This window comes from Hetaerina americana, unplaced genomic scaffold (assembly GCF_022747635.1).
Source record: "Hetaerina americana unplaced genomic scaffold, ioHetAmer1.1.p SCAF_1, whole genome shotgun sequence".
In the NCBI taxonomy this organism is placed as follows: Eukaryota; Metazoa; Arthropoda; class Insecta; order Odonata; family Calopterygidae; genus Hetaerina; species Hetaerina americana.
In genome coordinates this window covers 17,911,435-17,931,758 of record NW_027286069.1, presented here as the reverse complement: position 1 = coordinate 17,931,758, position 20,324 = coordinate 17,911,435, and the positions used below count along the sequence as shown (strand labels likewise).

General features: G+C 43.1%; 1 protein-coding gene across 1 annotated transcript in view; it reads left to right on the top strand.

Moving 5' to 3' along the window:
- Positions 1 to 1,380: 1,380 nt before the first annotated feature.
- The window catches only part of rau (RA domain-containing protein rau), a 155,671-nt gene continuing 136,727 nt past the window's right edge, over positions 1,381 to 20,324 (top strand). The window contains exon 1 of the mRNA XM_071586276.1: positions 1,381 to 2,316. Coding sequence (XP_071442377.1) covers positions 2,089 to 2,316 — 228 coding nt within the window. The 5' untranslated portion in view covers positions 1,381 to 2,088. The remainder of the gene's footprint in view (positions 2,317 to 20,324) is intronic.

Genomic DNA, 20,324 nt, shown 5'->3' with positions numbered 1-20,324 from the left:
AAATATGTCATAGCATGTCGTGAATGTTCAAAATTATGCAACTTCAGCGATTACAGTGAATACGAATTATTAATAACCTCATTTTCTCCACTCTTTTGTATATGCTGCCTCCTAAAATACAATCGCTTCCACTATGGGTGTTGCCTATTAAGCGTTTCATATTTTTAATTACGAGCATGACGGTCAGAAGAAGTGTAATATGTAAACGTAACTTTTTATCCCTACCAATTACAAGGTCGATAGAAATGAGGGTGTTGACATCATGTCTCGAATTATGTTCGGTACTTCGTTGAACATTGACTTGCATGTGCTAGGAGAAGGTTTGAATTCCATGTAATAGAACCGCATGCCAATCCCAAGTCACTCGAATGGACTACGAATATAAGAGGTCGGCGGTTTAACAGAATCATTAGTGTAAAACAATATACACGATAAAATATATCAAGCCGAATTCCGTGACAATTATGATATAACGTTTGATACGTTTCCTATTTCTATCTATAGGTCTATTTTTCTGTTGTCATTAAATATTTTATTTAAAATTGGTCATTTTGACAATATTTAAGAAAAATATATGCAGAATTTGATTGATTCGCTGGTTAATGTGGTCATCGGCTCCTAAATCTGATGACCGAGGTTTCATGCTCTGAGGTATCACAATGGTGTTCTGGTACATAACTACTCAACATGATGATAATCACTAGAAAACAGTAAACTTGCAATCTGTTGTGAAGTTGGCCTTTCGTGAGGAGTAAGCTTTTTTCAACACCACATCAACATCCTTAACTCTAAACATCTCTTTTCAACATCCTTAGCTCTAAAACAAATTGTTACATGATATTCAAGTCTTAATAGATAAAACGACCTCAGCAGTCTCAAGTGTTCGTGATAACTGCAATTGCTTCGGTTTCCTTCAAGAGTAGCGTTTCTCCTGAATCAGATGAGCCGCCATAGTATTCCACCTGGCAAACACTTTCCATCTCGGATTCTGGCGAAAGGAATAAGTTTATGGGTGAATATAGTAGGCACGTACGCGGAACATCGTCAAGCGCCCTTGCTTCATTTCACCCTGGAACTTTGGGACGTAATTCGCGCAAACTTCGAACTCTGAGGAAATCGAGAGATTCCGAGAATCCGCGGAATCCGCACCTTCGCCGAGGAGCCCGCGCCGCCGCCGCGGCTGTGGGTGGGCACCGGCGCGGAGGGGCGGCCTGCTGCTGCGGCGGCGGCGAGGGAGGGCGGCGGGGAGAGCGGTCGGGGAGGGGGCGGGCGGAAGGGGAGGGCGGAAGGGACGGGTGGAGGGGGTGTGAGGACGGCGTGAGGCCTCCCTTGAGCGCTCGCCCGGCGAGAGTCGTCATTCTTCGCCCGCCGTTGCCGAGAGGCGGTTGGTTTTCCGAATCGGTGTGCAGAGTCGGTCGTGCGCTCTCCCGGAGTCCCCGGTGTTTGCTCCCGGAATCCCCCGGTGCGCCACCACCTAGGATTTTTTTTCTTCCCCCCGCTCTCGTGTGGGACAGGCGGGGGAGAGGGGAGTCGTGTGTGATTTTGTGTGTGTTTGATCCCGTCGCCGATGTGGTGTGCTCCCGATTGTTTGGAAACCTTTGGATATTATTCGACTGCGGATAGTGGATAGTTTCGACGATTATGCCGAGGCTCTCGCCGTTGTGGCTTCGGGGGGGTTTTCCGTGACGTATTGGCAAAGATATTCTAGCTCTCGCCTCAAGGAGGGTGGTCCCCTCCGTTCTCTTCCGCGGTTACGCCTCCCTCCTCTTGCGTCACTCCGGGAATCCGTGATCGGTTGGTGGCAAGATATCGCTGGGCGGAGTACAAGACTCGAATTCCGTGTCCGCCGTCGGACGAAGTTTTGTGCGGGACGTGGGGATTTTATCCCGCGCCGTCACCACAGGAGCCGCCGGTAGTAACAAATAAAAGAGCGGTGAACGTGGTGTGCGGTGGTATCTCGTCGGTTGGGAAGAGACCCTTTGACCCGCCACGCCCCCTCGACGTGGGAGGGAAGTAAGGACACCCTTGCGCTTCTACCCATCTCTCTCCGTTTCTCGTTTGCCCCCGAGGTTTCGCCTCCGACGGAAGATGCTGAAGCACGTGCAGCTGTCTCCGTTCCGGAGCAGATCCGACAGCGTGAGCCTGTCCTCGACGCTCAGCTACGCCTCCCTGCCGGGGGGCGTGGGGCCTGATGACACCGGGGGCCGCTGCACCCTGGCCTCATCCCGCGCCTCCTCATATTCATCGCTGAGCGACGCCTCGTCCATCTGCTCCTCGTCGTCGTCCTCCACGTCTCCATCTCCGACGCCGCTCTCGGTGAGTCCCGTCAATTTCAACTAGCGCGACCCCCGCTTCTCGGGAGGATGACTGCATAATTTCTGTTTCAGTCTACGAGTGATGCGACTGGCAGCTGAGGTTATGCGCCGTTCTTGTGGGTCGGAGGGAGATAGGGGTGGCTAGGCTATGGTCGGGTGAATTTTCTTAAAAATTTAGAGTCAATAATGCCTATTATCAATTGATACTGTATTATTGTTATGCCTTTACTTGCTAAGGGCCATGCTCATGGCATGTGCTTAAAGCGAACAAATTCAATCGATTTTATACAATATCTGAACTTTTTCTAATACGATTTCTAATACGATTTCATATGAAAAAATTAAAAATTGCTATCATTAATACTTCTTTTTTTATAAGATTATCCAATATTTACACTCTAAAATAGTTTGTTTTATACACTTGAGAATGTTAAGGCTGTAATATTCTTATATTTATGAATTTGCTGATAGAGCGTGAATAATCATCACCTAAGTAGTTCTCAACACATTTTCAATGATTTTTTGTAAATATAAATTCCAGTTTTATTCACTATAGTGTATTTTTAATCTTTGATTGATAAATAAATTAGTAAATGCACGAAGTCTACCCAAGGAAATGTTAATAAGGCAAACCACTGCTGTAGCGTCCCAGTCGAAGGAACGATTTTCGCGCATTAAGTTCTCTTCATCTCGCACCTTGGTATGTACCTGAATACCCGATGGAAATTCCAGCCCCGGAATACGGACCTAGAGTCTATGAGTTTGATGCCAATGCGCTAGCCACTGCATTCATTTGAATACCGTGATTATTCTGTTTTTTAAGGAGGTAAGAGCCGAAGACCACCCAGGCAGGCTACTACCGCCCATGAAGGGTCGATCCATGTGTTTCTTTTGGAATGCAGTGCGGGCCGAGAGGGATTCCTCGAAAAGTTTTGTCTGTGTTGTATAATTGCTCTTCTCGTAGGTTTTAGGCCTCTAATCCCTCACTGCTCCCGAGGAAAAGATTGGTTTTTTCTTGATTGAGATTGCAGAACAAAATTATCATGTACTCGAATCTGGACCATATTTAGAGATGAATATTGTTGAATGACCAGTTAAGTTGTTGGGGAAATTTTACCCGAGAGCACAGTGAATACCTATTTCAGCTTTTGAAAGAAATTTTGATTGCCGTAAATATGCGTATGGGTACTTCAAAATTCTTATTTGATTAGGACATTCATTGAGATTTTGCATTACATGAATTATATTTAAATCTTATTGAGTGTATTAAAAATTATAGTATTGTTTTGATTTATTATGGCTGTGTCGTGTGTCATCATGCAATAAACGGGACCGAATGGCTTCATCTCTCGCATCAAATAAACATTTTTTCAGCTAATATTACCCCTCTCGTCCACAAAATCACATCATGTGACAATAGTACATTAAAGCAGATCAAAATCAATTTTAGTTTCTCAACGGTAACCAAACCACCTTCTCCAAAACGCTTTTAATTTTACTGCACGTAATGATATTGGTCGAGTGAAAACCTAAATTTATGGTGGAGAGGAGAAAGAATGTGCCTAAATTTTATTAGATGAGTATTCTATAATTATTTTATATAGGCCATTGAAAAGGATATACAATGTCCATTTATGAACTTAAAAAACTTGTTCCTTATTTGCTGCGAATAGCAAATGTACAGAAATTGGCTTTAATTTTTACGATTTGAATTGTTGATGCTGCTACACTATACGAGTTTAGGCTTCATTTCGTGGAAGTATTTGGTATCCATGTTAAAAGATTTTGTACTTTTCCTCACAGTTCAAGTCTGTGGAAAAGTACAAAAGTGTCTTTTAATATGGCTTTGATGCTGCGTTCTATTGGTAATATAAGTGAACTTCAATGTCAACAATGCCAGCGATGCTGGTAGTCAATTTTCCAGCCGCTGTTCACGAAGGCAGTCGAACTCGCGTAAATATTTTCCGCTAATGTTGACACTGGTCCTAAGTCAACAGTCATTTGTAAAGAGGTGACGCTCTATTTTTCATTTCCGCGGTGACGCCATTTACCGTGATAGCTTAATTACATCCGAGAGACTGGAAAACGTGCAACTTTGATCTTCATGCTTCTCTGTGTTATTGAATGAACTCCAAATTTCTCTGCGTGATATAACTCTTACACAGTTCAGTCATTTCCTTTCGAAACAGTAGTATGCGGCTATTAAGCTTAATATGTTCTGCCATTTAATAACCATTCATGAAAATACTCTCTCCTTGTTGCTGTTAGGAAGAATTTATTTTATTAAGGTGGTCAAAATTCACAAAAGCCAAGGCCAGGGAAAATATACCCATCAGTCTACCAGAAAAAGTGCACATTGATTTTTTTAATTATGTATCAGTCGCAACTTAATTTGTAAAGATAAAAGGAACAAATGAAGAAATCCATGTTGGAAAATAGCTTATAGTTTTTGTTTGAGAATTTCATGAACATTTCGACCTTAATTACCTTTATGGTAATCTTTCCCCTCTCACCATGTCAAGGGTAGTTTCTTCAAACCATGAATTAAAAAAAACACGTAATTAGTCCTCCCTAATTCTCCTGCGTTGCATCAAGGTGCACTGTTAACCATTCAAGTCATCATATACGCTTTAAAGTATTGAAAACTTAAAATTTGTGTGTGCATAAAAAAATGTCACGCGGTGTTTATTTTGAAATAATGTGGTATTGTCTCGAAGACATTGAGGGTAGGCTAACTCCATACAGTTCATTTTTACCTTTCCTAACATTTTATTATTTCTAAGCCGTGACATTGCATCAATATACAGGTATACAGGTACCTGTAATTCAAGTTCCGAAAAAATAAGTGAACTTGAACTATTCTAGAGCGGTGGCCTCGCAAATAATTCTTTCGCCCCTCTGAGCACAATTAGCCTTTTGGACCCCAAATGTTAATTTGTGGGCTTAAAATGGACGCCAGAGTGTATCTCCTGTTGACGATAGTGGCTAAGCGGTTAACCTTTGTTTGTTTTCGTTTTTCAGACTTGCGTTTAATGTGACACTCTGTCTTTGATACTATTATACGGTCAAGCAACTGATTGCAAGGCGATTACGGTAAAAACACTTCGTTGTGAATGACTGTAAATGGAATTTAAGGTTCACAATTTTATCCTAAAATTACGTCACGATTATATTTATCATTTTTTATTTTGATTAAATCTAGTGGTTGGTGAACTAGGTCAAAGGTCTAGGTCTTTGGTCTAGTAACTTACGTTTGTTATACCATGACTCTTTGGAATTCATCGCAATAGGAATACTAACTTTTGTATTTCTTTGCAATTAGGTATTAACATGTTCGTCTAACGAAAATATTGACGTACCTCTTTATTGAAACGTAATTTCCTATTGACATCCTAAATCATCATTTTATCGCACTCTGTGCAATCACATCTTTAGCGTTTTAGGTAGTCTCTCGTCTTAGCGCCCATTGGATTAAAAACATCAATGAGAATTCAACTTGGTCAATATCTCGGATTAATATCGAAATCTGAAAGAAATGTTGAAATCTGGGGAGGTTTCCTGGTTTTTGGCATATTGAAAATTGTAGAATAAATTATCTCAAGTTTTCATGAGAATTCCGCAAAGGCTTTCAAAAGAGGGCGATGTGTTCATTCCGTCAGGTCATAAATAATCTTGGCTTGCAGCAACGAAACCTCGGGTGTTGCTACGGAGCCCCTTCGAAGTAGGTACGCGCAAGGCTCGATCGAAGATTATCATCCGGTCTTACGAGAGTCTTCCCGATAACCAATTCACGGCCAGCCATTCCTGGCGGCTAAAAATAAAATTGTATCTCTTCCGCATAATGTAATGCCGTAGGGATGACAGTAAACATCGACCACTGGGAGCGATCGCCTCGACAATAGACTTTCGCGAGATACCGCCTCACTTAGCAATGCAAACACTGCGGAGGACTTTATTACGCGTGCGCGCGTCGGGGATTCCCGCCTCGCCTCTCGCGCTCACCTCCTCTCCCCTCCGAAAGGTACGCCAACTTCCCACCTTTCCCTTTCTACCAGACGCCCGTGACCAACAACCAACTCCCTCGGGCGTCCCTCCAGCCCCATTAGCCGCCCCGATTGACGCCAACGTGCGAATCCCTTGTGTCGCGTCCTAATGTCATCCCGTCTCGGGTTTTGTTCTCTCGGGAACGCATCATTCGGTAGTTTCGTTCTCCTGTTGAGACAGACTTCATTTTTCCGTAGATAAAATCATATATGTAAGTTCCCATTTCATCGCGTCGTCAATAGCACCACGTGATATGTGGTAGGTTATAATCTTACTTGTACCGATGATATAATATCCGAATACTTATTAGTTCTGATATTTATTTCTTTATTTAAATCTGTTACTATCGGCTTCCTCAAGTAATCGTCTTAATTTGATGGCCAGTTCTTGCCCGTCATCTAGAAGGCTCAGTATTCAAACCCTGGCGGTGGTAGAACCTTTTAAGGGTAACTCGATTCCTTCTTGGGATGCCATGTGTCGAGCACTAAAAGCGTAGTTCGCCGTCCGTCGGATGGGACGTTAAATTGTGTGACTCCTTGGAGCGTTTCATCAAGTGTGTAGGCTAATGCCGACGCCAGTTTTCTTCCGCCCTTCCTCCAGTTCCTGAACTTTCTTCCCCTTCTAAATTACTCACCAAATGGCAAAAATAGCAATAGTGCTGCTGGTGGCCTTCCCCAGTAAGTGATGTTACTTCTCGAATTCGAAATATTCGAGTTATTTTCTCTTTCACTACTTGCTGCTGGAATTTTCAAGTGATGAGATTATGTATTAATATTCATTTCGCAAAAATTCTACTGCTGTAGTAAATTTCATGCCCATGTCATTAATTATTTTTTAATGGCCGGGTATGCCACAATGACTGTGACTCCCAATTGGCGAGGGTCATACGAGCTAGTGAAGATAGCGAGGGTTGACAGCTGCTATTCAGAAGGCCTTGAGCACATTAGACTGCATTAAGCTGGGTCATAATTTTTAAGAAAAATATCTTGAATCGTCCACGGAATTGGAAAATTGTGAAAGATAATCAGTCAGTATTCTTTTCAAAACATTGTATAATAAATCGTAAAATAGAACGAAAAGTGCCCGCTTGGGTTAGGCATCGGAGTGTGCATCGGGCGCGTTGTGAAAGAAACCCAGATTCGGGGGATGGCGTAATGAGGCCTGAGGTGTGTCGCTTCACTTCAACCCTGGCCCCGGAGTTAATTTCACGACTCGGTGACTTTCGTGTCCCCAGCCTCCTTGAAATCTCTTTATCGTAGAATCGGCAGAAATAAGTTCACGCTACCACAAGGTCTGGGCCCTCCCAGATTTTATTTCCGAGGTTGGTTTTGTTTCCGGGCCATTCTCCAAAGGTTAACCCTAAAGTTCTTCTAGATTAGATGTTGAATCTCGTCTTAATTCCAGCGAAGAAAAAAAAGGAGTGGCATTGTCGCGTGGCGTGTATAATATAGAGGTGAATATATTTTAATTTTTATCCTAACGTAAATATTTAGTGGTTAATTATTGCACCAGCAACAAAAATAAATTAAGTGCCGGATACGTAAGCTACGTACGGCTTTTGTCATTAAAATAAAAGTCATTCCAACTATTCTAATTCATTCTGAACTAGGAGCACTTCAATACAGCATTAATTTCTTACTTCTATGTGCTATATTTGATAAAAATGAAAAATACCACAAGCCATGACTGGCAGTTTGAGGAGTTATCGGTGTTAATGGGTTATGTGGAACTGTAATTTTTTAGATTTATCGTGATAGCGATTTCCTCTCGGAGCAGGAAGTGTTTTTATCAGCTCATAAGATTTCAGCGTGACCTCCCTGGTAGTTGTCAAGATTCACCTGGTTACCTTGGTCAAGCAGTGACGTTATGTCAGCCAGGCGAGGATATTCCGTCCCGGAACTTCATAAACTTGCCTACCCAAGTCATTGAGCTCAAGCGTGTATTTTTGCTTATAAGGGCTTTCTTCAATATAAGATAATAATGGGTTCGCATATGATTCTTGAAAAAACGACGAAGTTACCCGAAGAATTTTGAGCGCTTGAAAATATTTTGGGACTTAGAATACCACGAAAAAGTTGACTCCTAGTTGCATCCTAATCGTCGCTATCATCACTCCTTTGCGCCGTAAATCTCCACATAATGGGTTCAATTGAATTGCACTTTGGCGTGGGTCTAGCTATAGTCCGTACCAATCATATCCTCTTCGGAGCGGAGAAAATCAACATGAGGGCCTTGCTTTCGGTGGGCTCGAACCACTGGTGAACATTCCCAAGCGAATAATCTTGACTCTTTGTTCCTCAACCCTCGAAGGGTCGTGCAGTTTTTCACCTTATACGGTTTTTCCCATGCCAGGTCCTTCCTTGAATGTGCCTCTTCCTGGTAAAAATCGCTTCCGCCGAAGAGAGGCGAGTAGTTAAGTCGCTGATGAGTTGATGTGCAAGGATGGGAGGTGTGTAATTTGGGGCCCGGCCGCCCCGCTCCCAATATCCTCGCCCGACTCCCCTAAAGGGCGTGACAGCCCTTGTCATTACGGCGGTAGCTAAGAATTTTCGGTCCCGGCAGGCATTTTTCCCTCCGGTCGTATGAGTCTAGTCGCCCGAGGGCTCTGCGTACGTCATGGGGAGCTTAAATCAATCCATCTCCCCCTCCTCTTTATCTTTGCCGGATCGCAACCCCCTACTCAGACCACCCTCTTAACACACCACCTCACCCACCCGCTCCTCTTCCCCTGCCCTTCCTGCCGTTTATCATTCGGGAAAGGGTTCTGAAACGTGTGATTCGATGGCCCGTAAATAAGAAAGAAGCCATCCTTCCTTTCAACAGTCCTTTATCGCTCGAGCTCATATTTATTTATTCCTTATCCCGAGTTCTAACATCTCAGTCTTTCGGTATCATTGGCATTTCTGGGTGTGGGACTTTCGTTAGAATTCGAAGAGAAAAGGAAGGGGAATCCCATACTGAATATTTCCTCCCCTTTTGAATTCTTGGTTAATTCAGCCAATGATAGAGAGAGAGAGAGAGTAGATAGGTAAGTATCAAGAATTCGTGGTATTAATTTTAAATAATTCTTCTGTTATGCGGGGGAATTACGAAAGGTTGCATTGGCGAAAACAAATAAGAATAGAAATTAAGGAATAACTAAAAAGTTGTTTTTTTAAATATGTAACGTTTGATATATTTTAACTAAATCATCGATATTCTTTTGAAGCTGTAAATTGATTGTATGGAATTGTGTTACCTAGCATATTTGAGCCTGACGAACCAAGGTAGACTAAGGGGGCTCTGGGAGGGAGTTGACCAGAAAAAAGGCATTGTAATGGTATCCATCTTCCATTTGAAATGCCAGGGAAATGTTTACAATGTGAATTATGGTAATTTGAGTTTTAAATTTCTAATAATAATTAAAAAATAAGGGTGACTGGCAATCTTGTAGAAAAATATATCTTAGGAGTCATCATCGTGTGTTAAGTTTACTTCATGCATAAAACGTATACCTCTATCTATGAGGCGTGTAGGTGCCGTAATTTGAAATGTACTGAAAATATCAATGTCCTAATCCGCTGCCACAATCAAACTGCGAGTCCCTTTTGATAAATCAGTTCACCTTCTTTTATGGTCTGAAAGTATTAATTGAGCTAATTTTGTATTGCTTGTTAAATTCATATATTCCGATAAGAAAGCACGCATGTTTCTGTGCTCCATCTGCGATTTCCCCAGGAGTTCTGTTTCCAGAAAATTGCATTGATTAGAATTCGGATGAGATTATGCCAAGTGGTCCCACACTATATATATATATATATATATATATATATATATATATATATATATATATATATATATATATATATATATATATATATATATATATATAGAGAGAGAGAGAGAGAGAGAGAGAGATAGAGAGATAGAGAGAGAGTGAGGGAGAGAGACAGGGAAAGAGCGAGTTATTAGAAGGCAGGTGAAGATACATATATTTATATTAATGAATCCACAAGTCATTAAGGTGGTCTTAAGGAGGAAGTCCGTTTTTTTGGCCTTTTAAGTGATGATTCGATCTATATCGCACGCCGCGGCTGTAGAGTTGGCCACATCCGTTGTTTGTGAAAGGCCTTCGTCGACCTTCCAAGATACGCTTTCCCTTTCCTCCCCAATCCGCCTTACAACCTGCCTCACACACCGTGAGTCTCCCCACTCCAACGCCGACCCCCCTCCCCATCCTCTTGGTCCTGAGGCCCCCGAAGAAGAACGCGCGCGCCTCGGCTTCTCTCCTTCCCTCCCACCTCGCCTGCCGCCACGCCCCCCTTCCTCCTCCTCCCCCACTTACCTAGCCTCCTCGTGCTGCACCGAAGAGGGCTAAAACTCGCGCAACTGTAGTTATTGTTTTGTTTTCGAGCCAAAATACTGCGGGCGGATCGGGAGACGTCTCGGGTTGCAATTACGTGGGAGTTCTCTTTTTATCCTTTCCTCTTCTGTGGAAAGTGGAGGATTTCCCCTTTGTGACTCGATTATTACCCCGTCGCTGTCATGCACGCGTACACAAGAGTGAATTCTAAGCTTTGGGAGTAAAGACTTAATTTTTTTACCGGAGTCCTTAGATACATGCCAGTAAACATTTCTAGGAAGTCGGTGGACGCAAATGATGCTGTTAGGGCGCACTTTTTTTACGATATTGGTGTTTCCTAGTTCTACCACCGAATTATATTGGGACGAACGTAATGGATATTATCAACTTGGAAAAAAAGGAGTTTTCAGCAGACATCGCTTCTCTTTCGTTCACTTGAATTGCTTTCCAGGCTTTTCGCAAGATATAATTTGGTATCTCCCTTTTTTTTTAAATTATTTCATTGAAATTTGTAAAACGAAAACTTTTCAAGTTCCACGGCTTTGAAGTTGAGCTGAGTTGTCACAGAATACTTCATTGATTTCGAGAACCTCAAATTTTATTTTTAAATTATATTATTTTTGAATGGGGCTACAAGGCATTACAAGAGCACGCACCTAAGCCACCATTTGCCACCACCATAACTTAGCCACCATTTGCGTAAATTATTTTTTTAATGCAGTCTAGTTACATATATTAGAATGATGTATTAAAAGAATCAGTCAAGTTAAACTATTTTAGTTAAATGAATGAATATGAGGAGGCTAGTTTAAACATTTTAATGATAGGGCGACAGCCTTTATTGTGTCCTTGGGAAAACCTTTAAAAACCTTCTGCCTTATTGTTATCAATTTCCTCTTTCCTTTGAATCCAGGAGTAAAATAAACTTAAATTGTCGTATAAATTAGTGAAGGCTAACGCGTCACGCATCGCATTCATCACTGACGCGTCCGTCTTCCACCTGCCCGCTCAACGTCACTTTGTTTTTCCCCCTCCCTCTCCGCTCGTTAGCATCCGCGATTACGCGAAGGGCACCCAAGTCAGGAGGAGTTGAGTTAGCGCCCGCCGTACACACTCAAGACATGTGCCAGGCCTGAGCGGCTCTCTCCACCTCGAGTCATGCGATACCTGGGAAATGAGAAAGGGAGGGGGGGCATGATGCACGCGCTACACGGCTGTTAAAGACGGTTCCGCGTATTTCGCGCGGAAGATTTCCGCGAATTGTGTTGTATAGCGTACGGAAGGTTTCTGACGCGATGATAGCCCTTTGGCGGTGTAGCAAAAGCTCGCCGTGCGAGTTTTCTCAGAGAAGAATCATACGATTATGGAAGTCACCTGAATGGGAAATCAGGTCCTTAAGTACTGGATGGAAATATCTGTTAGTGTAACCCATTTCTGCAAAGAACAGGTTATTTCAATCCGTCTTTATGCCATATTCAGGTGTGAATGTTGTTTTCTCAAAACTGAGTTCTGAGCAAACCCTTATAATGAATTGGGTAGCATTAAGTTATGCTTTCCCACTGTCTTTAATACACGTATTGAAGAAATAATGGCCTTGTTGTGTTGATTTTATCAGATCATGAAAATCAAATTTTTCTCACAATAAATTTGATAATATTTTAAAACATGTATGTGTACTATTTAAATACTTAAATGTTTTTAAATCTAAGCCCACTGCTCTGTCTTATTATAAATTAGACTTTGTTCGATCTTTTGACCATCCGTTTGTGGTAGATTGTAGTTAAAGTTAAACTTTAAAAGCATGGGTTTTCGAAATACAGTTAAGGTGCAGTTCTTATTCAGGATTTGTTAAAAACTTCATTATTCAATGACAGGGTTTCTTCGATCTAAACCAATTCATTCTTCACTAATTTTTTACGTCCAACAACCTTATGGAAACATTTAACTTTGGTGTCCTCAGTAATTCTTTTGAGTGTGCAAAAAAAGCAATCCACCAGAAAAATTTCTATTGCGTCCAATTAAAATCGAAATTTGAAAAAAAAATTAGCGGGATCCCCTTTCATGTTTCAAATGAACATGAAAGATATTATCCGCTTTTGTTCCCTTAAGGCATTCATTAATTTCCTTTGCCACCGAAATGAAGGAAGACAGGCTCTGGCAGCTTCAGATGCGGAGATAAGAGAGCTGCTGACTTGCAAGGCCGATTCTTCTTTGAGTTCTCTTTGTGTTCCCCTCGGTTTCTCCGACCCTCCAAGTGCCGAAGATGTGATTCGGACGAGACAGGAGCATCGCCAAGTGTCTTCCTCGGAGAAAGGGAAGCCTCCAGCCGACTCAAACCACTCGCAGATTAGCGGGGATAGCTCTTTATTTCCGGGACTCCGGCGGTTTACCGCGCCGGGACTGTCGACTCGAGGGATAAGGGTGGGGGGTTGGACGAGCTAGCGTTTCCTTCGTAGGCATTTGCTAGAAGTTCAAATCCGTCTTTCCGCTCGCGGGTTGCGGGACGGATATGCAAAGAGAACGACCATCTCTGGACGCCGCGCTGATCTCTTCTTTCATTTAAAAAAAATATAAAAGAGTGCACCTCGGTAAACGAGCGTTTCGCGTCTCAGTGGGGCGCCACGGAAAATATGAACTCACACTCTTTGCTCTCCGGGTAGTGGAGATGAGGGAAGTGCGATAATGGGATGTGAGGTTGGTTGGGTCGTGATTGATTATTTTAAAGATAGTTGGTTCCAGGATTTAAGTCAAATAGGTTGTGAATAACCTAAATATTATTTCACCTAGATCAAAGGAATTCTTAATCATGGATAATTGTAGGAACTAAACCCTTTTCGACAAATTATTTTTTTTTTAAATAGATGAAAAAAGTGCCTTATTGGCTTGTTTTTTTAAAGAAAATGCACCATAACTCCACTGAATCCATACTGATATAATTATCGCATTTCGCAATTAGTCTCGCATTTTCTGTTAAAACGCGCTCAGTGTTTCGTTAGACTTGCAGGAATAGGAGAGTTGTTATAACTTCTTAATAAACCATCTGTCCTTAACCAAACTTCCCGTTCGATAAAATTAATAGTTGATACATGTATTTCGATGCACACCAGCAGATGACTCCGTTAAAGTAACTGTCGCGGCATTTATCGAACTTTTTGAATTAATAGTTAATGCTCATGTACCTCCCTCCCGGATAGCCATACCCCTCTCGCGCGTAATGCACGTACGGCCTATAAATAACTAATTAGGAAGTTACCGGGCATCATTTCCAATCGTGTGTATTTCGGCTCAACCAAGTCGACCCGAGTGAGATGCCATGTCATTATGTTACTTTTCATGGTGATATTTTCCAGACGATTATCGTTGCAACGTTTCCTTTGCGTTAACGACAAAGCACACGTCTAATCTACCCAGTGGCATCCATTTTGAGAATAATTCCTGCCAACATTTGGTTCATTACTCCCGCCCTACATGGGGTAATGAATGCTCTTGAATGAGCTGACTTCCCTCTCTCTTTAGTGATGTCTGGATTCGAACTGGGGACCAATTATTTGCATGGAATGTTCCCTATCATATTGTCGCACCTATCAGCCACTTGATCTCACCCATTTTAATTCTAGTCTAATGTATATAAATCCTCGAATATTCAATCTAGAGGCACCGAAAATTTTTCGTATAAACATCAGCAACTCCACATGTGGCCTTCCACGCTATGTTGCAAGGAAAGCTTTTATTAGCTACTGTTTGGTTAAGCGTACAAAATTCAGGTTTTTTCTATGGTGTCGTTACGGTAGGCCCTCCTCCTCCCTCTCCCCCGATTCAAAATTTTTCTCAACCAGCCCACTCTAGGTGTGATATAAGATGTAATGACAGTACAATAAGTACTTTTTAAGTTTGACTTACTGAGGGGTTTGACGACCAAATGGATTTGCATATTGATTTGGGTTTCCATTGACTCCGTGCTAACGATATCGACACCTAAATATATATGCATGAGTGATAACATCCATAAATCCGTGAAACATTTCCTCGTCACTTATATTTAGATATATTTTATATGGATGGTCGGCCTTTGAAGTGGAACGGAATGAAACTTCATTACAGGGCAATATCACAGGGCACTCCGAGGTGCAGTAGGCGATATCTTTTTAAAGCAGAAAGGGAAGGGAGAAGGTTCGCCGATGGTGGGGGCCCGGGAGCGGGGAGATGAGTGAGAAGATTGTTTATTATGCTCCAGGTTAGCCCATCGCATCCAAATTAGATACCAACCTCAGAGGTTCGCAAGAGCATGAGGAAAAAAAATGTTTTTGAGAATTAACAGGATGGGTAACAGCTCAAACAAGGCATCCCAAGGGATATGTTGTGGCAAAGGGCATAAAACTTAAAAGAGGCTAGCGGGCGTGGAAGGACAGGGGGTCCTTCCTCTCGACGTGGGCGTTACTCGCCACGAAATCTCGTTCCTCTCACTCCCCACCCTATCCCCCGCGCCCGCTTCTTCCCCCTCCTCCCCCGATCCACCTCACATCCCTCCCGAGACTCACCCTTTTCGTTTTTCGCCATATTGCCTCCCTCTTCTCCCTTCTTTTTTTTTCCAACCCGGCCGACTCGAGCCGTCAGGTTAACCTTTTGGGCATTTCCTGCTTGCGTTTCGATTCTTTCCCCCGTCATCTCGATCCAATTCAAAATTTCCTCAGTTTCCGTCTCCCTCGCGCCGTCCGATCGTGATTTTGTCGAAAGGGTGATCATTTACGCAGGTTTTAGTTTGCAAATGGACGATCCGTGAAGACGCGCCGACGCCGTAAACTTTTTTTAACGGGTTGACAGCGGGGTCGGTCACTTTTCTTTTTCTTCGACTCCCTCTCCGATCCCTCTTTTGCCCATTAGCATGGATTGATTGCCGTGGAGAAAAAGGTGGCCCCGCAGTCTGCCGCCAGCCTGTTACGCGATAGCCCCGAAGGATTAAATCGGGCGTTGCTGAAAAACTTCAGGAGTTTTGGGCGGTTAGGTCATGTGGCAAAAAAGTAGTCCCCGGAGTCGTGGCTTCGCGTTGGCGGTATCCCGGTTGTGTGTCTCGATCCACTGTATCGCGATTGACGGAGTGACGTGAAACCCTTAATACTTCATTTATCTCGAGAAAGCATTATATTCAAACTTTGTTCCGGTCGCAGACCGCAATTGCGGCAGATATCAATCCCTTTTTGCCTGAGTGGATCAAGGATTCAGAAAAGCTGCTGATATAAGCTACTTTTTTAAATCCTTGATTATCGTGTGCATTTTATAAATTAGATGAAGCATTTTTTAAGGTCCCCTTAGTTATAAAAGTTCACTGTAATTATTTAGTTCTACTCTTCTCGTGTTGCAAAAGTCCCGTTATGTGACCAAATGAAGAATGCAAACATCCTGAATCTATGTAAAAAAAACAGGTCCCAATATTTGACTTTCCATAGTCGTATTCTAATGTTTAGAGATTCAAAAAAAATCTTCGCTCAAGATCAGCCCTTGGTGCTTCTGCTTGTTTCATGCATGTGTATTGAACGAGAAACTTCCCCCTCGTCCTTAATCCTTTATATGCTTCGTATTGGTACTACTATTTAGCTAATATGGTGAAATATAAAAGGTCACCAAGAGAACCGAATTGCTACAACTGCTGGTTTGATGGGGAGTCTCCTATCATCTCACGGTCTGCATCACCATTATACCCCTTCCGCTTAGACGTTTTCCCCACCGCTACTCCCCTCTTTCCCACATCCCCCTTCCCAACCATCCCCTCCCGCCTCCCCTCCTTCCTGTGGGAGATCCGGAACGGGGTCGTCTAGGCAGCCATTTTCCGGTGGAACACAAAAAGACGAGGGAGTGGTATTTCTTCAGCCTCACAGCGGCGGGAGGGGGAAGAAAAGAGAGTGTTGCTGAGGCACAACAATCGTGTCGTCCCCTCGGCCCAGAGAATCGAGCGGGGGGCGCAAGCGGCTAATTTCACCCCCGTCCACCAACCCAACACCTGTGGAGCCGCCGTCGCTTTGGAGGTGGAGTTGCGGGAGTAGACAGAGGGAGAGAGAGATAGGAAAGGCAAGGGTCGAAAGCGAGTGGAGGTATAAGTTTCAAACACACCCTCCTGCTTTTAAAGGCCCGCGAGAGGGTTCTCTCACCTTTTCCACACCTCCATTCAGGCGGGACCTTTTAGGTGTCCACGTGAACCTGCCGGGGTCGCCCCTTCTTTCCTCAAAAATCCACTTCCTTTCGCACGCCTCTCCTACTTCATAACCATCCGCGCTCAGTAAGGCCGTCTGTATCCCCCAAACCTCGAAAAATTCACTTTCTCCCATTGAATCAACTGCCAGTTGGCATCGCATTGTTTCCGGGAGTTGTGATGTCATGGTTTACGCCCCCCAACGGCCTTGACCCGAGGTGGCCAAAGCACATTGCAGCCACTTCTTGGCTCCCCGCAGATTTTATCGTAATGGATTGAATACCTGCTATTCTTCTCCATTTTCGCGAATGAGCGATTGCTCGTTAACAGACTTTAGCCGATGATATAACATTTTATGGTTCCATGAATCACGCATTCGAGGGATGAGTGTCTTACAAAAATAAACAGCCCACCCGCATAGAAATTCGGGCCCCTACCACAGTGATGACGGCTTTGATTTTCATACTCGTGCGTGAATGGACCATTATTCTTCTTACTCAGTCACGATTAATTAGGTTGGATACAAATTAGGGAAGTTACAAGACACGGGCGTGGATTGCTTTTATTATTACGCGGATGGGAACATTCCCTCATTCTTTGGATATACCTCTAGCAGTAATAAAACATCCTGACTCAATTAATCGAAACTTTTATTTTGGCTCATCGTGAATAAATAATTTTTGATCGGTGTTTAATGCCTGTGTCTAGTAGTCAGCAGACGTTTTCTCGAATTCAAATGAAATAACTCTGCATTACCAAAAAATATTAATTTTACTTCTGCATTAGAAGATTTTCATAAATTGCAAGAAATAGGTAGCTTATAGGTAGCATTTTCTTAGTCCAGTTTACGTATTTGAACTCACAGGCTACTTGAACACACAGGCGTATTTGAACACAGGTTTTCCCCCTCCCTCCCTGTTCAGTGTTTTCGATTCCCGAAAGGAACATGACACCAACGCTACAGTCGGAATTCCATTCCGCGACTCAGCTTTCCGGCAATAACTCTATATAATAGCGATTTTCGTACCAGATATTTATAGCTTCTATTCCTACCAAGGCCATCCTCCCGCCGCTGTTTATCACCACGAATCGAGGAGAAGTTTCCCAGGAGGTCATTGCTTGTTATCGCCGTTTCAAATGATGCAGTATGCTCATCCCCGGTGGCGTTGAAACATCCCATCGTTGTGGCTTTGATTCCAAGGCAGAAATGGGATCTAGGAAGAAAGATTTGCGAATTACTTTCACAAATAGATGGACAAAAAGAACGGACAAACAAATCGGAATTATAAAAGGCTTTAAGGAGAAAACATTCCTACTTGGGAACTAGGCATCGTAATATTCGAAGAGTGATTGACTAGATGATCCTAGGCTGCTCTAGGTACTTATGAGTTGCGCTGGTGTAAAAAACATTTTGTAATGCCGTCCAATCTAATAAATAGTTACTAAGGGAAATGAAAGGAAAAAATACCTCACTGAGGCAGGGGTGAATCCGGATACGAGAAGATGAGGTGTTGTTGAGACCCCTATTTTCAATGCCCAACGATATCAGTGTACCCTAAGTGTAATCAAATTCCAAGAGATTCTAGTGATAAGACAACATTCAGTTAAGTGCATGACACTTTCACCATAGAGGTTATTTAGAATCTCCTCTTGCCCCCGAAATGCCTAGTAAATTCCAGACAACGATTCTCTATCAACGGTGGTGGATCAAACGATCACACCTCCACTGGCTACATGCCTGGACCCCAGCGGTTTTTTTTTCAAAACCGCAGTAATGCTGGGTACTGCGGGAAAGGGTGAAGAGGAACCGGCCGCCAGATACGATACTTTGCCACGGAGGGGCGCCGTCTCCGCTGAACCACCACCTATTATACGACTGCCCTCGGAAAATCTCTCGAAAATTTACGTGGGGGCTGAAACGAGTTTTGTTTTTTTTCTGGAATTTCTCCAGAGATCCGGATCCCAGTGGCGCGGTGTGAACCGCGGTAGGTCCCACCGTCCGGTGCAAACGCTCAGGGAAAGAGTGTGCCGTCGAAACGACGGACGACCACCCGCTTTCCCTACAGAGTAAACGGATGCGAAGTCCCATGAATGAATGGAGCAATATTTTTTCGACATCCTTCGGCTCGTTATGTCCCTTTTTCGGGGCCATTAAGTAATTACTATTAGATTACCCCCGGCGTTCCGTGCTCTTCTTCATTCCGTTTTCGACTCGAGGAAGAGAGAGGGTTTAGGGCGGGGAGGGAGGGGTGTGGGAGCTCCGGGCGAGCTGGACTGATCCATTGTAATATGGAGCAGCCCTGGAAGGACAGAGAGAGTGGAACGGAGGAGGTACACGTCGTTGTTTCATAACATCCGGGGACGGTAGCCTCCCCGATTCCGCACGCCACTTCAATATCTCTCGGTATTACTACTTCGGAATTTTGTCTTTTTAACTCTCTCTCTCCTCTCTCCCTCACTCTCCCTATTGCTTCCTCCACCATTTGATCTCCTCACGAACGAGCATGTTGGAAGGAGGAGATGGGGATCCACTCATTTGATGAATGGGTCCGACTGTGCTCGGGTCTCCACCTCCCCGCGCCCGAGGGCAATTCCCTTGTTATCTTCCGCCCACTCGAATGTGATGGATATCCTCACAGTATAGTCATTGAATAAACGACATCTTTTTTAACCTCCTCCTATAAAAAACACTTCCTCTTTCCCGGTTTTAGGAGCCTCCTGGGGTTATCCAAAGCTCACTTCCTCGCGTCCGAAGTTCAGAATATTTCCCTTGGTTGTTTTCGTTTTTTCATGCTAGCATTTGCCTTTATTTCTTTATTGATACATTTTTTTGTTCTGTGAATGATATATCTATGTGTTCTCGAAAATGATTTCAATTTTATGCGATAAGGATGAATTAACTGAAAATGCATGCATGGAGACAATTTGATTACATTCACGATAGAGTTTAAAGTACTTGAATATCTTCCTCCATTGCCGTCCTTTCCGAAATAACCATCGCTTACAGAGAAATGGATTGTTTTGTGAGCCGCTATAACTATTTTTCCGGTGGATTGCTTTTTCATGCGATTTTAATGCCCTGCTGTTTCGTGATTGGATGCGATAATTTATGGATCGTTATTTTAGTGCAACTACAAAGCGGTGAATCCGTTCGTTTTCTCCCAGTTCCATTATTATCTATGAAAATTCAAACAACCCATTAAATTCCAGCATCTTCCTTTTTTCCTAATGATTCATCCATCATATAAATATACTGAGGCATTCATTTCAAATGCCCTCAGGGTGAATTCATGGCGCCCATCTCCTTTATCGCGTGCCTTTTCGATCACGTTAGAGAGAGACTTGATTGAGGCATCGAATCGATTGTACCCCAACAATTAGGCGTGATAACCAAAGAAAGAGAAGAGGTAATCAATTAATTCTCCGCATCACTCGCGGT